The following is a 13,427-nucleotide window of genomic DNA, read 5'->3' as shown; positions in this document are numbered from 1 at the left end:
TGGCAGGAAACCTTAAACATAGTGAGAGTTGCTACCTTGGGAGCTACTGCAAAGCAACGGTTTTGCAAAATCTAGCCAGGTTTTCAGAAGAATACACAAGGTCTATAATGCATTTTTGTGCTTGCCCACATATCTTTTATTTTTGCTTTAACAAATAAGCGTACAGTAACTATCCACTGTCTTGAAGAGAACTGACTGTTTCTTCTTCATTGACTCAAGGGAAGAGGTAAAAAATTCAACTCTTTTAGTTCAAGGAATTAATTTTCATCCAGTATAGCTGTCTAGACTAATCATGCTCGTAATGACTGTATTGCAGTGTATAAATCTTATTAGGGACTCTAGAAAGAACATTATCACTTTTTAGCATTGCCTTAAAATCTGTACTCAATGTAATTATGAAATTCTTGAAACAAGTAGATTTTATTTAATTTATTTATTTATAGGTATTTAAATGGGCTCATATTGTAGTTTTTGGGTGTCCAATCACGTTGTGTTTATTTGTGCAGAAATTATACACTCACTTGCCAATATAGTAAAAGGGTGGAATGCTTGACAATGATCCTAGCAATAACTCAGAAAAAGGACCACTTCTTCAATGCAAATCCGCTCAAGAAAAGCTTCTACACACAAAGTAAGATGAACCAGTTACTGCATTGTTTATTAAGTTTCACTTGATTCCTCCTGACAACCATTTAAACAATGAATGTTGGGAAATGTCTCTCAAAGAATCAGCAACAATGGCTGGGATCAGAGCTTTTATATTTAGCTAATACTGTTTTTAGAAAGGAGAAAATATTTCTTCCTGAAGGGATTATAGGAAGTCTTATAAAAGACACCTGCAAACAAAACAAGTGACAAAAGATCTCTATCATAATTGATAAGTTATCCTTTGTAAAAATCTGTGCTTCTTCAGGAATAAATATCATCTCTTTGCTATTGAATTTCAAAAGGCATCCACTAACCAACAAGCCTGCCGATCAAGAATACTAAGTTTTAGAAAACCTGCCAAGAAGGAAGTGCTTTTGTCTTATGGATAGTAGTGTGTTATTAATCAACAGTAAGTTCCTAAATTTTCTTTTCTGATGCCAAATAGAACAAGCAAGCTTTGAAACATAGTATCATTTTAATAGCGTACTGGACATGTAACATCTACTTTATTTTTTTGAAAAGGAAAACTTGTCACTTAAAATACAAACTTCAGAATTTGACAAATTATTCAATAGCCAATTTAAAAGAAACACACAAAGTAATAATCAACACGACAGGAAATGTTTACAAAATGTGGTTTACAGTAGGAGCTTGAAAGAAGAAAACAATCACATCTAGAGCAACAGCCCCGTCTTTCATCCCAGACGAGTTAAGTTTTGGTAAGCCTATACTGCCTAAGGTGTCTATACACTGGTCAAGTAACTAGGTTTTCCAATTCACTAGTAGATGATTCGGTCCTCTGTATGTGCCATGCATACAGGTTACCTCCTTTCTTAGCTTTCTTTTGGAGCAAACCAGTTGGTTCCCTCAGAAAAAAAGTGTAATTCTCAAGACAGTTTGCTTCAGGGTCTGCTCCCAAAAGGAAGTACGGACAAGACCACACCAATTCTGGCTCCCTCTGCTTACGCAGACTTCTCTAACATTTTCCCAGCAAATTTTGCATCCTCAGACAACCCCACGTGCCTTTAAACCACATGCTGGGGCACGCAAAACACCCACTCAGTTGCTTGCTATAAAAACACCATGCAAGTGGGCTGCAACACAACTCTCACTTTATTGTAAATGCACGGAACTAAGGAAAAGGGTTAATCATTTTCTCTCACAACCACAGGACCCAGAGGATGCTCTGGCCATGAGTAGTATGTAGTATGAACATACACAGTGCAGTCTGCTGTAAAGGGGACAAACCTATGCAAATACAAACCCCTCTGCGTTGCTTGGCCTAATGGCCAAGGAGCACTATGCAAAAGAGATGGTTTTGACTTTGTGGATGTAAATCCTATGCTAAGAGAAGAGGATAAGGATTGCAGGACGGCCTGAGCTTCCAGCCAAAAAGAAAAGCACATATGTATTGTCCCAAGAGAGCTGAAACAAAGTAAGATATTCCGTCTAATCAGACAGTCAATGAGACTGAAGAAAATTTGGAATCTGTATAAACAGTAGAAAACGAGGAGTATATTATAGAAAGATGTTTATATTGCACTTTCAGGAAAGAATTTGTCAGGGCCTTAAAAGCCCATGAATTCAAAACCTTAATATTCACTATAAGCAACTCCCTAACTCACAAAAAAACCCAATTGCTTTAATTGATAGGTAAAACACATCACCTTCCTTTCTTCCCCAAAATGACATGTGGCACTGTAATGCTGTGAAAAACAAACACACACCTCAACTTTAACAACTTCACTAAACTAGGAAAAAGACTTTATCTTAAGAAGTGTTTTTACTAACTCCTTGGAATAATTTTTTTTTTCCTATTTTCAAGAGTTCAGCATTAACAACATGATTAAACTGCTCAACCCAAAATGTCTTTGGTTTATTTTTAAAGAAGTCAAAACAAGGTTTAGATCCTGAATAAGCTATCTCTAAGAGACGAAGCGAAGTTAGCAATAGCACCTTAAGAAACATTTCTGACTTGAGCATGCCAGGTCTGATCCACTAAGTGGATCCAGATGATCCACTACATCATTTCTTTCTCTGGCCTCCACCATTCTGTGTCTTCTGTGATTCATGTTATTTTGATACAGTACGATCAATTTTTTTGCAGCTTTATCCTTCTGCCATTTTTTACAAGGAGGATTAATAGCAACTGCAACAGAAGAATTACCTTGATGTCATATATAATCCTTTATCCTTTCATCATCACCAAAAGCTCAGTGCTTTGTCCATCTTTCTTGTCTGCAGCAACTTATTTCACTTGTTCCTATTAAGGCTATTATATTCACCCTATTACTACTAATCTTTTCTTTGTAAATAGCCACACCTATTCTAATCCAAAATGGTGTGGTAAGCATTTGATTCTTTGTGGAAGTAGACACGTAATTAGGTTAATCTGTGCTATCTTTTCATGTGAGTTGATTGTTTCTTTACTATGGACATATTTCTTATAAGAGCAATAAGCTTGCCAGATTGCTTGGAGGCAAATCAGGAGCAATTTACCAAGCATGTAGCTACTATGAACTGAAATCTTGACATAATAGCAAGCTGTGTATAGCCACTCCTACCTGCCAGTTATTACTCATGTTAGCTTTTTACTGACACATTAAATTTCAACCGCACCTTTCTTTCACAAACAAGCCCTTTCATTCAACTCAGCTACATCTGTGACAAATAGCTGATCTTCACCAAAGCATAGAGGAATCTAAATTCAGAATGCAGTGCAGAAGTCTTTGACAGTAGCAACTGAATTACCTGCACGAAGTCCAAAAACGTCAATGGAAGCAAGTCATCCAGGTGGCCAATATCTTTGGAGAAACGATTTAAGATTCTTCCTATAGAAACAGGATTGGAGAAGAAAAAGAAAAAGAAAGTAAATACAATTCCTTAAAGATCAAAATGTCTTAGACACACCATATTTTACCATTTTAGTAACAGTAAAAAGGAAACAGCTGGAATCTAAAGATAAAAAGATACTTTTTGAAACCACCATGAAGGGAATCTTTTACAACCACTGCAATGTATTTTGAAGAAGCATACTTTTTTTACAAATGCCTTTCACCCGAATATAAAACCTTTACTTAAACTGCTAGGAAAAAATTAAAATGGGCTTTGAAAATAGTTCAACAGAATTTAACAGGTGAACCACACATGCTTTATATGCTCAACATGTGCAGGTAAAGGTTTACAGTTCAGACAACTTAATGCAAGTTTTGTCAAGTAACATCAGCCAGAATCTGTTCCTATCCTTGACTGAAACTCACTAGTGCATGCATGTCCCCGATAGATCACAGCTGATCTAACTGATCCTTTTTAGTATTTCTGTTCCCAGCCCTCCACCATTATAAGTGGATTCAAATTGCAGCCGTTTCTGAAATAAAATTTGAGATAGATTTGCGTTCATGCAGCCTTACATTTATACTTATTCAAAAGCTTGACAATACTGATCTTCATTAAAACTAATAAAACAATTTTTAATCTGCTGTCAGTGAAGCATTTACACTTCCCTATTTTCCCAAGTTCTACTTGAGTGAAAAAATCAGTTATAGCAAGAGTTCTTTAATAATTAAAGTCACAATGCTGCCACCCATAAGTGGATTAGTATCTTTCTCTATTAATCAATATCTCTGCTCACCAGGAAAGAAACTAAGCTAAGGATGGGAATCTGGCCTTTTTCTAAGGTGTGTAATGCCCGTACATGCACTCACATTGCTTTTTTATCTACATATATCTTGATTCAATTATTACTTCTAACTGGTACAAACACATTCACTGCATTGGCAACAAAAGGCTTTTTTTTTTCTTTTCAAAGGAGCTCATTAAACTGAAAGTAGTTAAGTTTAAAGTTTCCATGGAGTGCGCTGGAGACGTAATTCAGAGATAAGAGATACTGAAGTAACTTCTGTAGCAACCATCAGTCTAGTTTTCTGTTCACGGCTGTCTTGGAATTATAAATTTTGTTGCATATCATTCATTTCTTTTTTTAACGGAATTTCTGTTCCGCACCAAGCAATATGCAAAATATCCTCTCCTCAGGCCTGGGACACGACTCCAAAGAAAGATACCGGTGGCGAACAACTTGTTCCACAGTACTTTACTACCAAAGGCAGTTACTTAAGGCAGACAACAGTAGAATTCATCCTATTTTTAGGCTTTCCACACAGAGAGGAAGGGTATACAGCAGCACAAGGCTCAGCAAAATCTCTTTCATCTGTTTCTACTGGGAATGGCAGCTTGGGATGTTCCCTTTCACTTATTTCATGTTGGGGTAGAAACATCAGAAGGAACTCTGAGGCAATTTTTTTTAAAGTTTCCTTTTCCTGTGATTTCCTTAGATGGAGAGTGGCTGCGGAAGAGTGATCTAGCACATATTGCACGCATGCTGTAGTTCAGATTTCTTAATATCCCTAAATATCACATTCCAGGTTATTTTCAAATGAACCAAGACTTCACTGGCAAAAAGAAAAGCATTCAAAGGGGTTAAATAATGCTTCCTTCTGACAGAGCTTTCCTTAGCGGCCTGTCCAGGAGGGGCAGATGAGGGAAACAAGATGGCATAATGGATTGGGCTCAGGGTATTAGCAATCTGTTCCCAGCTTTGCCACTTGCCTCCTGAGTGACTTCACTTTATTTTACAGGGTGAAGAGCAGAGCAAGGAGAGGTGACAGTGCCAAGCCCCTCTGTGAAACGCTGTGAGAACCACCGATGACAAGCTGTACGCAAGGGCAAAGGATTATTCCCATAGCGAGCAAACCCCACCTTAATTCAGCCTTAGAATCCCCCTTTGCCTTTTAACCCAAAATAAGTTTTATTTGTAGAGGTTTCAGACTGATGTAAGAAGCCATTGCACAAAGGCCATCCCATGCGACACTGCTGGGAGGCAGCAAGGTCACTCAGGCTAGCCACTTCCCATAGCCATAGAGCAGGTCAGGTCAATTCCGGCACCTCCAGGAATCAAGCGATGCCTTCGCGATCTCCCTCATCCCACAAGTGGAAGAGCACATCCAGAACTCTCATTTTGTACGGTAAGGACGAAGCCTTAAGGGCTAGAGGAGAGAAGCCATTACAAAATGCCTGCTGTCGACAGCGATTTTAGTTTCAGTTCCAACAGCATCTCGGAGTTCAGTTCTCATTTCTATTGAAGAATGACCCATTAAAGTTGCTCAAGGAGAAATTTTGCAGATTTTGAGTCTGGGTTTTTTCGGCAATTGTTTGGAGACTGTGACAATCTCCAGCCATTTTCTGAGAAAGTTTCAGTGTTGCGACAAGGAGGGCTTTAGACTGCAAGCATGATACAGATCTGTTCCAGTGCTTTCGGGGGTAATAAGCCAGCATAGATATAAATGAGAGCTGCAGAATACTTGCCTTCATCCCGCACACCAAGAGTGACTGTGGCAATGTTCTCCTCCACAATAACATTTCTTCTAGTGAAGTTGTTTGACGAACATGGTCATTGAAGGAAAACTTAGCTCACTTGAGCTGGCCTCGGTAGTCCTCTGGTCTTACTATCTCTTCCATATATCCACTAACCACCAACTACCCCAGTTCCCATTGGTAATCAAGCTGCTAATTAATTGCCAAAACTGTATTTTTGGCAATTGCCTTATGAAATTGTTAAGTATAACAGTGCTTCTACAGACTGTGTTTTGACAGAGCTGCGAGCTGCCAGTAGGAAAGTGGAAATTAATCTGACGTTATCAATAAAACATGAAAACATCTTTTAATCTGCCTAATCCTCTTTAAAATGTAAATACAGTAATTCTGTAAAATGACATGGACTAAAATACGAGTGAGCAGAAGAAATGGTATATCAAAAAGACAAACCTTGAAAACTGGAACCTTTTACAGTCCACCTGACACAATTAAAGCAATTTAAGCAGTGGGGATGTGAATCAGCCGCTTCCCAAATAAACGTTCAGGTGAATCTCCGGTAGCAAGAACTTCATTTTTTTTAATTTTCAAGTTATTGAAAGAAGTAATTTACGGTCTATTTAGTGTTTGCACACAGTAATTCTGGAAAACGACACCTGAAGTTATTAAGCCTAGGAAAATACCTCACTTCTTGCTAAGAGGTCCGCATCTCCCTCTCATAACGTTAATCCAGTGAGCACTAATACTTTTCTACTGCTAAAAGCAAGCGACAAAGCCACAAGCCTTAGCCCTATTTTTGTTGTTGCTGGTTTTCAATGATATTACCCCAATGACTGTGTGAGAGAGAACACAGGGCTGGAGATGTATTTCAAATCCTGTTCATACGGATATAATTGAACTGGCATTTTATTCAGCACTACGCCGAAGCAAGCTACAGTAACCCACTAAAGCAAGCAAGTTCCCTCACTATATACTAGAGAGAGCAATGCACTTCCAAGCAGAAATGCTATGCTTTGGGAATATCCGCAAAATGCCCCATAGCCACCATGATATTGCATCCAGAGCGATTGCTACATTTATAAAGATGTCTACAAGTAAATGAGGTCTATTTCGCAAGGTATGAAGAAACAACTGTTTCCACTTACTGGAAGCACAGTAAATCAGTGGCTTGCTTATGCATTATTAAGCATGCAAGAGAAGACATTCTAGATATGAAAGTTAAAGTAGCCATTTTGAGTCAGGACTCAAAATGCTTACAGTTATGACTACAGTTTCTGCCAGCATTTGCAAACCTAACTTTTGGGGATGGTTCTTCAGATTAAAGAAATTGTTGCACCTGCTATTCAAGAAGGGCAGGACCTGCACAACTCGCCAAAAAAAAAAAAAAATTCTCTCCGAAACTTCTAATATCCTTCTCTCCCAAACTTACACACTATCAACTTCACCTTCCCACAATACTTCATACTTCTAAAAAACCCAAATTCCTTACGTGACCATTTCTGTGATATAGATACATGCCATGAGACAGTAATTCTTGTATCTAGTCCAGTAGTTTCAATTTACAAAAATTTTCAAGCTCACTTAATACTTGCACCCTTTACTTATCCCAATGAGTTTCAGTCTGGGCTTCAAAAGCAAAAAGCAAATACTAAATCTAAAACTTGTAAGGCAAAGGAAATTTCATGAAACCACTAACAAAAAAAGCCTTTTAAGAAATCAAGAACTATGTATGCCAATGTTACAACAGCATCCAAATTTGTGAATAGTATCTGCTGTTTTAATCGTTCTCAAGCTTCTACATGGTGTGCAGTGTCAGTAGCAAGCTGCAAAAGGGAACGTGCTCTCTTCAATAGTCCTATGTTTGTTTTTACATCAAATAACTTAATCAGAACACACACTGTTGTTAGATTTCTTCCGAAGTAATTAAATAACTATTCAATGCCAATTAATCACAGTTAAATAAGGGTCTGTCACCAAAGTGCTATGTACACATTTCAGACTATTTAATGGTCAAATACTTGGCAGTATCAAAGTTAAACAATGATTCATTAAACCTCCTCCACTACACAATAGTTAGGCTAAACTAGAAGTGAAAGAATCAAACCTCTTTTGTTCTCCATGAAAAAGACATCAAACTTCAGTATGTGATATTCTTTTCTTCCTCACTCTGTAAACTGCTTTAATTGCATGAATCAGAATGTGTTCAGGTGCTACATACCCTCTTTGCTTCTGCAGGTGCCTACTGATACTCTGGAATAGATGTTCAAACCTATCATCCAAATAATGAAAACACTTGACAGTGTGCCACACCTATTTAAAATGTTTATACATACTTCACGATGAAAGAAATATAATCCAAACTGAATCAACACTTAGGATGTAAACACCAGAAAAGAAAAGGATTTTTTTTTTTTTTTTAAACAAGAAACTAGGATCCTCCACTGGAACAGCCAAATGCCACCAATAGCATTCAATGTTGTGCAACCTAAATTCCAAATATCAAGGACCCTAAGAGCAGCAGTACATTATTTCTAAATGTATTTGGCATTTCTAGTGTACTTTGTTGGCCAGTGCATTCACTGAAATACTTCTGTATAACAGAATAGAGTGGGCAGATTGATTTTATATATCTTGCAAGGAGTTTACAAAGCCTCTATACCCACTTGCTTCATAACACATTGCAGAAATGCTTTGTTGCTACTTCTCTAGTCCACTGATTTGCCTCTTTGGAAAAGAAAAAGGTTTTAAGAGAAGGTCCTTGGAGGGACAGAAAGCTTTTGCCACTTGTGTGTGCATGTGCGTGCATGGGTGCATGCTCTTGGAATTTTTTTCCCCTCAGAGATCAGGCTAATCCTCAATCAAGGGAATTTTAATTGCATCGCACTTTAGTTCAATACACAAATGTTATTAATAAATACTGCTTTGCATAGTAACCTAAACTCCTTCATGGCAATTGGCCTCAGTATCAATTTTCACGTACAAGTACACTGCATTTACCAGGGGAAAAAAATATTCAAAATCTCTTTATCTACTCTGCGACAGTGAAGCCAGGAACACTCCCCCTCTGCCCAGCCTCCATGAAGAAAAAAAGTAATAAATTAAACACTATTATCTCCCACTCCTGCTGCAAACTCACAGAAACCTGTCTGAAAACAACTTGTACCGCTAGGAATGGATTCCACAAGGTACTTATTCATACATGTATAACTAAATGTAAGCAACCCCAACTGGGATTGCACACTTCCTTGAAGGCAGTCATGCCACAGAGATGCTCTTCTAGTCCAAGACAACTTTAATTTAAAGGGACCGATGTTAGACAGTCGAAAGCGCACACTTCACCGCCACCTACTTTACTCAGCGAGGAGGAGAAGCCCCCCGAGCATCACACTTTGCTGACACCACACACCGGGGCACCCCCTGCACGAGGGAGGCAGAGCGCCGGCGTGAGGGTGGCCACCACGGCAGGGTGTCGTCACCGCGCTCCGTCCCGGGGAGACGCGCTACAACAGACCATGCCTCCGTTTGTGTACACGTAGAGGTGTTAACTTACCCTAAAGAGAGAAAGCACGTACTTTAACAGTCCAAATTACAGCTTATAAAACAAAAGTAATTTTAAACGTATGCTTGGTAGTAAAATAATGCTCAGAAGTGTGTATGTGGTAATAAAAGCATACTCAAAGGTAGGAATAAAAGAAATAGCTGCACAGAACTGGGTACGTTTAAACGCCCATCAATTTAACTACATTGAACATGTTTCCCATTCTGCCAGTGGTATAAATTGACAGCTCCCCACATATCTTGCTGTTAAGCTATGGCATTCAGTGACTGCTAAGTCTTCACCTGTGCTCAGTTCACACACATACACCGAAAAAAAAGAAAAAAGAAGGAAAAAAAAAAAAAGTACTGCAACTACAAGCAGCCTTCCGTTTCATCAAAGCAGCGACAAAGTGGATTGTCCATATCAAATGTTGGCAGGAAGCAGACATTACATCAACCTTGTAAAATACAACTATGAAATCAACAAAATAATTAAAGATGGATTACTGACTTTGAGAGGAATTGTAAGTTTGTGAAATATTTCTTCAGAAAGAAATCTGGAAATGCATCTCCTGCATAGCTGTCAATTACTGATCTACTCTGGCTTTTCTTCCATATTTCTACAAAGAAACGTCAATAGGTCTGTTATCTTTTTTTAATATATGTTTAGCACCGCATGTCCACACAAACTGCCATATACAGCATTACCGTCTTCCCCACAGGCATCCTATAAATATAAATAAGAAATTCTACCCCTTTTTTTTCTTTAGCAGCCTGAAACCGACAGGAATATTATCACTTTCTTAGACATTTGCAAATGGGCACAGTGGTGCTGGGCCAAAATATGCTGAGATCATAATATCCATTTATCTAAACTGCCAGCACGTAATGAATTCAGGTGGGATGCTGTCTATCCAAATGAATTTACTACTTGAAAAGGACTTTTTACACGAATGCTGTCAAACAGGAAAACAGTTAGGAAACAAGAAAACGTGAACACTGTGTTTGATCTTATTTTTAAGTGTAGGATTTAAAGAAAGAAGGATAACTATGACAAAGATAAGAATGGAAAACAGGCTTCTTTGGAAATGAATTTCTATTTTTACTGCTGATGGAGACATCTACATTACCTAGTACGAATACATTGATCCTAACTGTACAGTTGTTTCTTGAGCTTTCCAGTCCACTAGAAACACACAGTACTCTAATGACCTACTGATTAGAATTACGCTGGTTGTAGAAAATCAAAATAGGTCCATGCTCCATGCAAGCTGACTTAGCCCTTTGCTAAATTATGTGGTACAGTTGACCTGTCTTTTTTCATGGGTGTGCTCAGAAAAGCATTTGTATTAACATCAGTTATCACCAGCCAAAGCCTATCTCCTCACTTACAATACAATGCAGAAAGAATATATAAAGTCTTCATTAAAAACAGAAGCACACAAAGAAAAACATCTTGATTGGGGGGGAAAGGGGGGGAAGTATAACTTTCCTTCTTTCTCAGATTGCTTTCATGAGAAATCTTGAAATACCTTCTGCACTGTAACTGCCTTTCATATTATGTATCATTACCAATTAACCAAGTTGGCTACAATTTCAGCTGTAACAGAATTTGCAAAACAGAGTTTAACTTTGGTGCTGTATTAACACTTGCTAACAAAATGACCTCTTTTACAAAAGCATGATATTTGCTCGGATAATGTATTCATTAGCAACTTTCGAATTATTGATCCCTGCAATGATACCCCCTACCCCAATAATTACAAAAGAAATAATCTGTGAATGTTAATTTATTGTGAAAGAAAGTATTGGAATCATTCAAAAGAACAAACTTCTTTATCCCATAACCTGAGTACAAAGCTACATCTCTGCTTCATAATTAGAATGACAATGAAAGCAGACACCTGCCCGCCCCCCACCCCAATCCCTGGAATAATAGTAAACCATTCATACATAATTCTGTGATGAAGACTGCCAGAAAAAAGTTCTAACAATTCCAGAAGTTAAGCTCTCGATATCCTTTCTGCTTCTTTTAAACTCATTTTTATTCACTGGAGCTATTTTAAGTTATCCTGAGTTTAATGAATAAAATCTACATTTAAACATACTGAAACAAATGAAAAACTAAAACCAAGCCACCAACTTTAATGTACTGCCGAAATACAGCACAACTTAATTTCTGCTGTATACTACAACATAAGCAACAAGGTATTTCTAAAGCACACAGTCCAACTGAACCAAAAAAAAAAAAAAAGTATTTATACAGAGGAGGGGGTACAGGAAGAGTTGACACTGGCCTCCCTCCCACTCCTAAAGGGGGAAAAAAAAAAATTAAAAAATAGTAACCACTTGCAACTTCTTATCAACTGGCATTTAAAAAGATGTCAAGTTGTACACTATCTACCCAATTTTCTGTTGATTTACACCACCTGCTTTTTCTATTCCAGATGTAAAGTTACCTACTTCAACTTCTCATCACAATACAAAGCATCACTATAATAGAAACCTGGAATAGTATATACAAAATATAGTCCTATATTGGCTTTTTACTAGCAAGATTATGAATTTAATTCTTTGCTAAACTATTTAACCACAAACACACCCACTTCTGAAAGAGCATTTGTGTAGTCTAGTTCTCCTTTCTGCTATAAATCCAATCTGGATTGAAAATATGTCCCAAGTGTTGTTTTGCTGGAGGGGGGGCTTACAATGAATTAAACTTAACACTATAAATCAGGATGGACTGAAACATCTGAAGAGTATTCTGTTGCTGGAATTTTTACATGAGAGGAGAAAAACAGCTTTTAGAGCTACTTTCAGGTTTGGGGGTTATATATAAATATACATCAATACAAGGATTAAAACAAAAATGGAAGTATACGTCACCTTTCTGGTAAGGTTTTTCCAACAAAAAGGAGTTTTCCTGTGCTATTTATACTATCAAGACTAGATTCAGAATAGGCTTTAAACACTGTATTTCAGGAAAATATTGGGGGGGGGGGGGGGGGAGGGAGGGATCTTACATAGCTCTTGCAAATCCACTCATATTTGTTGATTTTCTTACCATTCCATCTCCTAAAGGTAATTCACTGAATAAGAATCTTAATTTGCTTCTTTTTAATGTTTTTCTTCCCCCCCTTTTTTTTTAGGTGTTAAAGTTAGAAGGGCTCAATCATCACTCCAGTCTAAGATGACAATAATCAAGCAGGACATTACTGAATATAAAGCTTTTGCCTCCTGAAATCTTCAGCTGAAACTGCTATCTGGCTGATACAGTTATCATTCAGAAAACAAATATTATCCTACATTTTACCAATCATACATATTCAGATCCCCTCCCACACACTGAAGAGAATGATTCTGATGTAGTCAATATCCCTTTTCTTCCTTTTTTGAAACCATGGAAGGGAATTCTATACCGACTGTTGCTGTGAAAGCCATGCCAAGACTTCTGGCCTCTACCTAGCCCATCCATTTTGAGGATAAAGCCTTTGGGCAGCTCAAACAGCAGAGGCATTTCATGTCTTCATCTGACTTTGTAAACCTTCATCTTCTGCGTGGCATGTTCCTTTGGTTCGATCATTAATTTTTCTTTAGCTTCAGTTTCTTTTTCTTTCTGTCCTTTTCTGGAAAATCTGAATTGTTTGGAAAGGAGAGATTCTCTCTAACAGTCATTCATTATGTACCCATGTAATGATTCCTGAAATACCTTTTCCTTTTTAACTACTTATACTACAAAAAAGCCACTGCAACAACACGCATTTGGCTATCCAGAATTCACAATGGATGACACTGGGTAATTTTCAGTGGGTTTTTTTTCCTGTCTCACATGAAATGTCATTACTATTGAACTCGAGAGAAACTCTAGTATAACT

General features: G+C 37.7%; 1 protein-coding gene across 2 annotated transcripts in view; it reads right to left on the bottom strand.

The window, feature by feature from the left end:
• Positions 1-13,427, bottom strand: part of ABCC4 (ATP binding cassette subfamily C member 4 (PEL blood group)) — a 160,150-nt gene that overhangs the window by 67,840 nt on the left and 78,883 nt on the right. For both annotated transcript variants that reach the window (XM_076362161.1, XM_076362151.1), the window contains exon 20: positions 3,400-3,479. In XM_076362161.1, the coding sequence (XP_076218276.1) occupies positions 3,400-3,479 (80 nt within the window). The remainder of the gene's footprint in view (positions 1-3,399; positions 3,480-13,427) is intronic.

The sequence above is a fragment of the Aptenodytes patagonicus genome, chromosome 1 (assembly GCF_965638725.1).
Source record: "Aptenodytes patagonicus chromosome 1, bAptPat1.pri.cur, whole genome shotgun sequence".
Lineage (NCBI taxonomy): Eukaryota > Metazoa > Chordata > Aves > Sphenisciformes > Spheniscidae > Aptenodytes > Aptenodytes patagonicus.
This window is presented reverse-complemented; position numbering and strand designations above follow the sequence as displayed.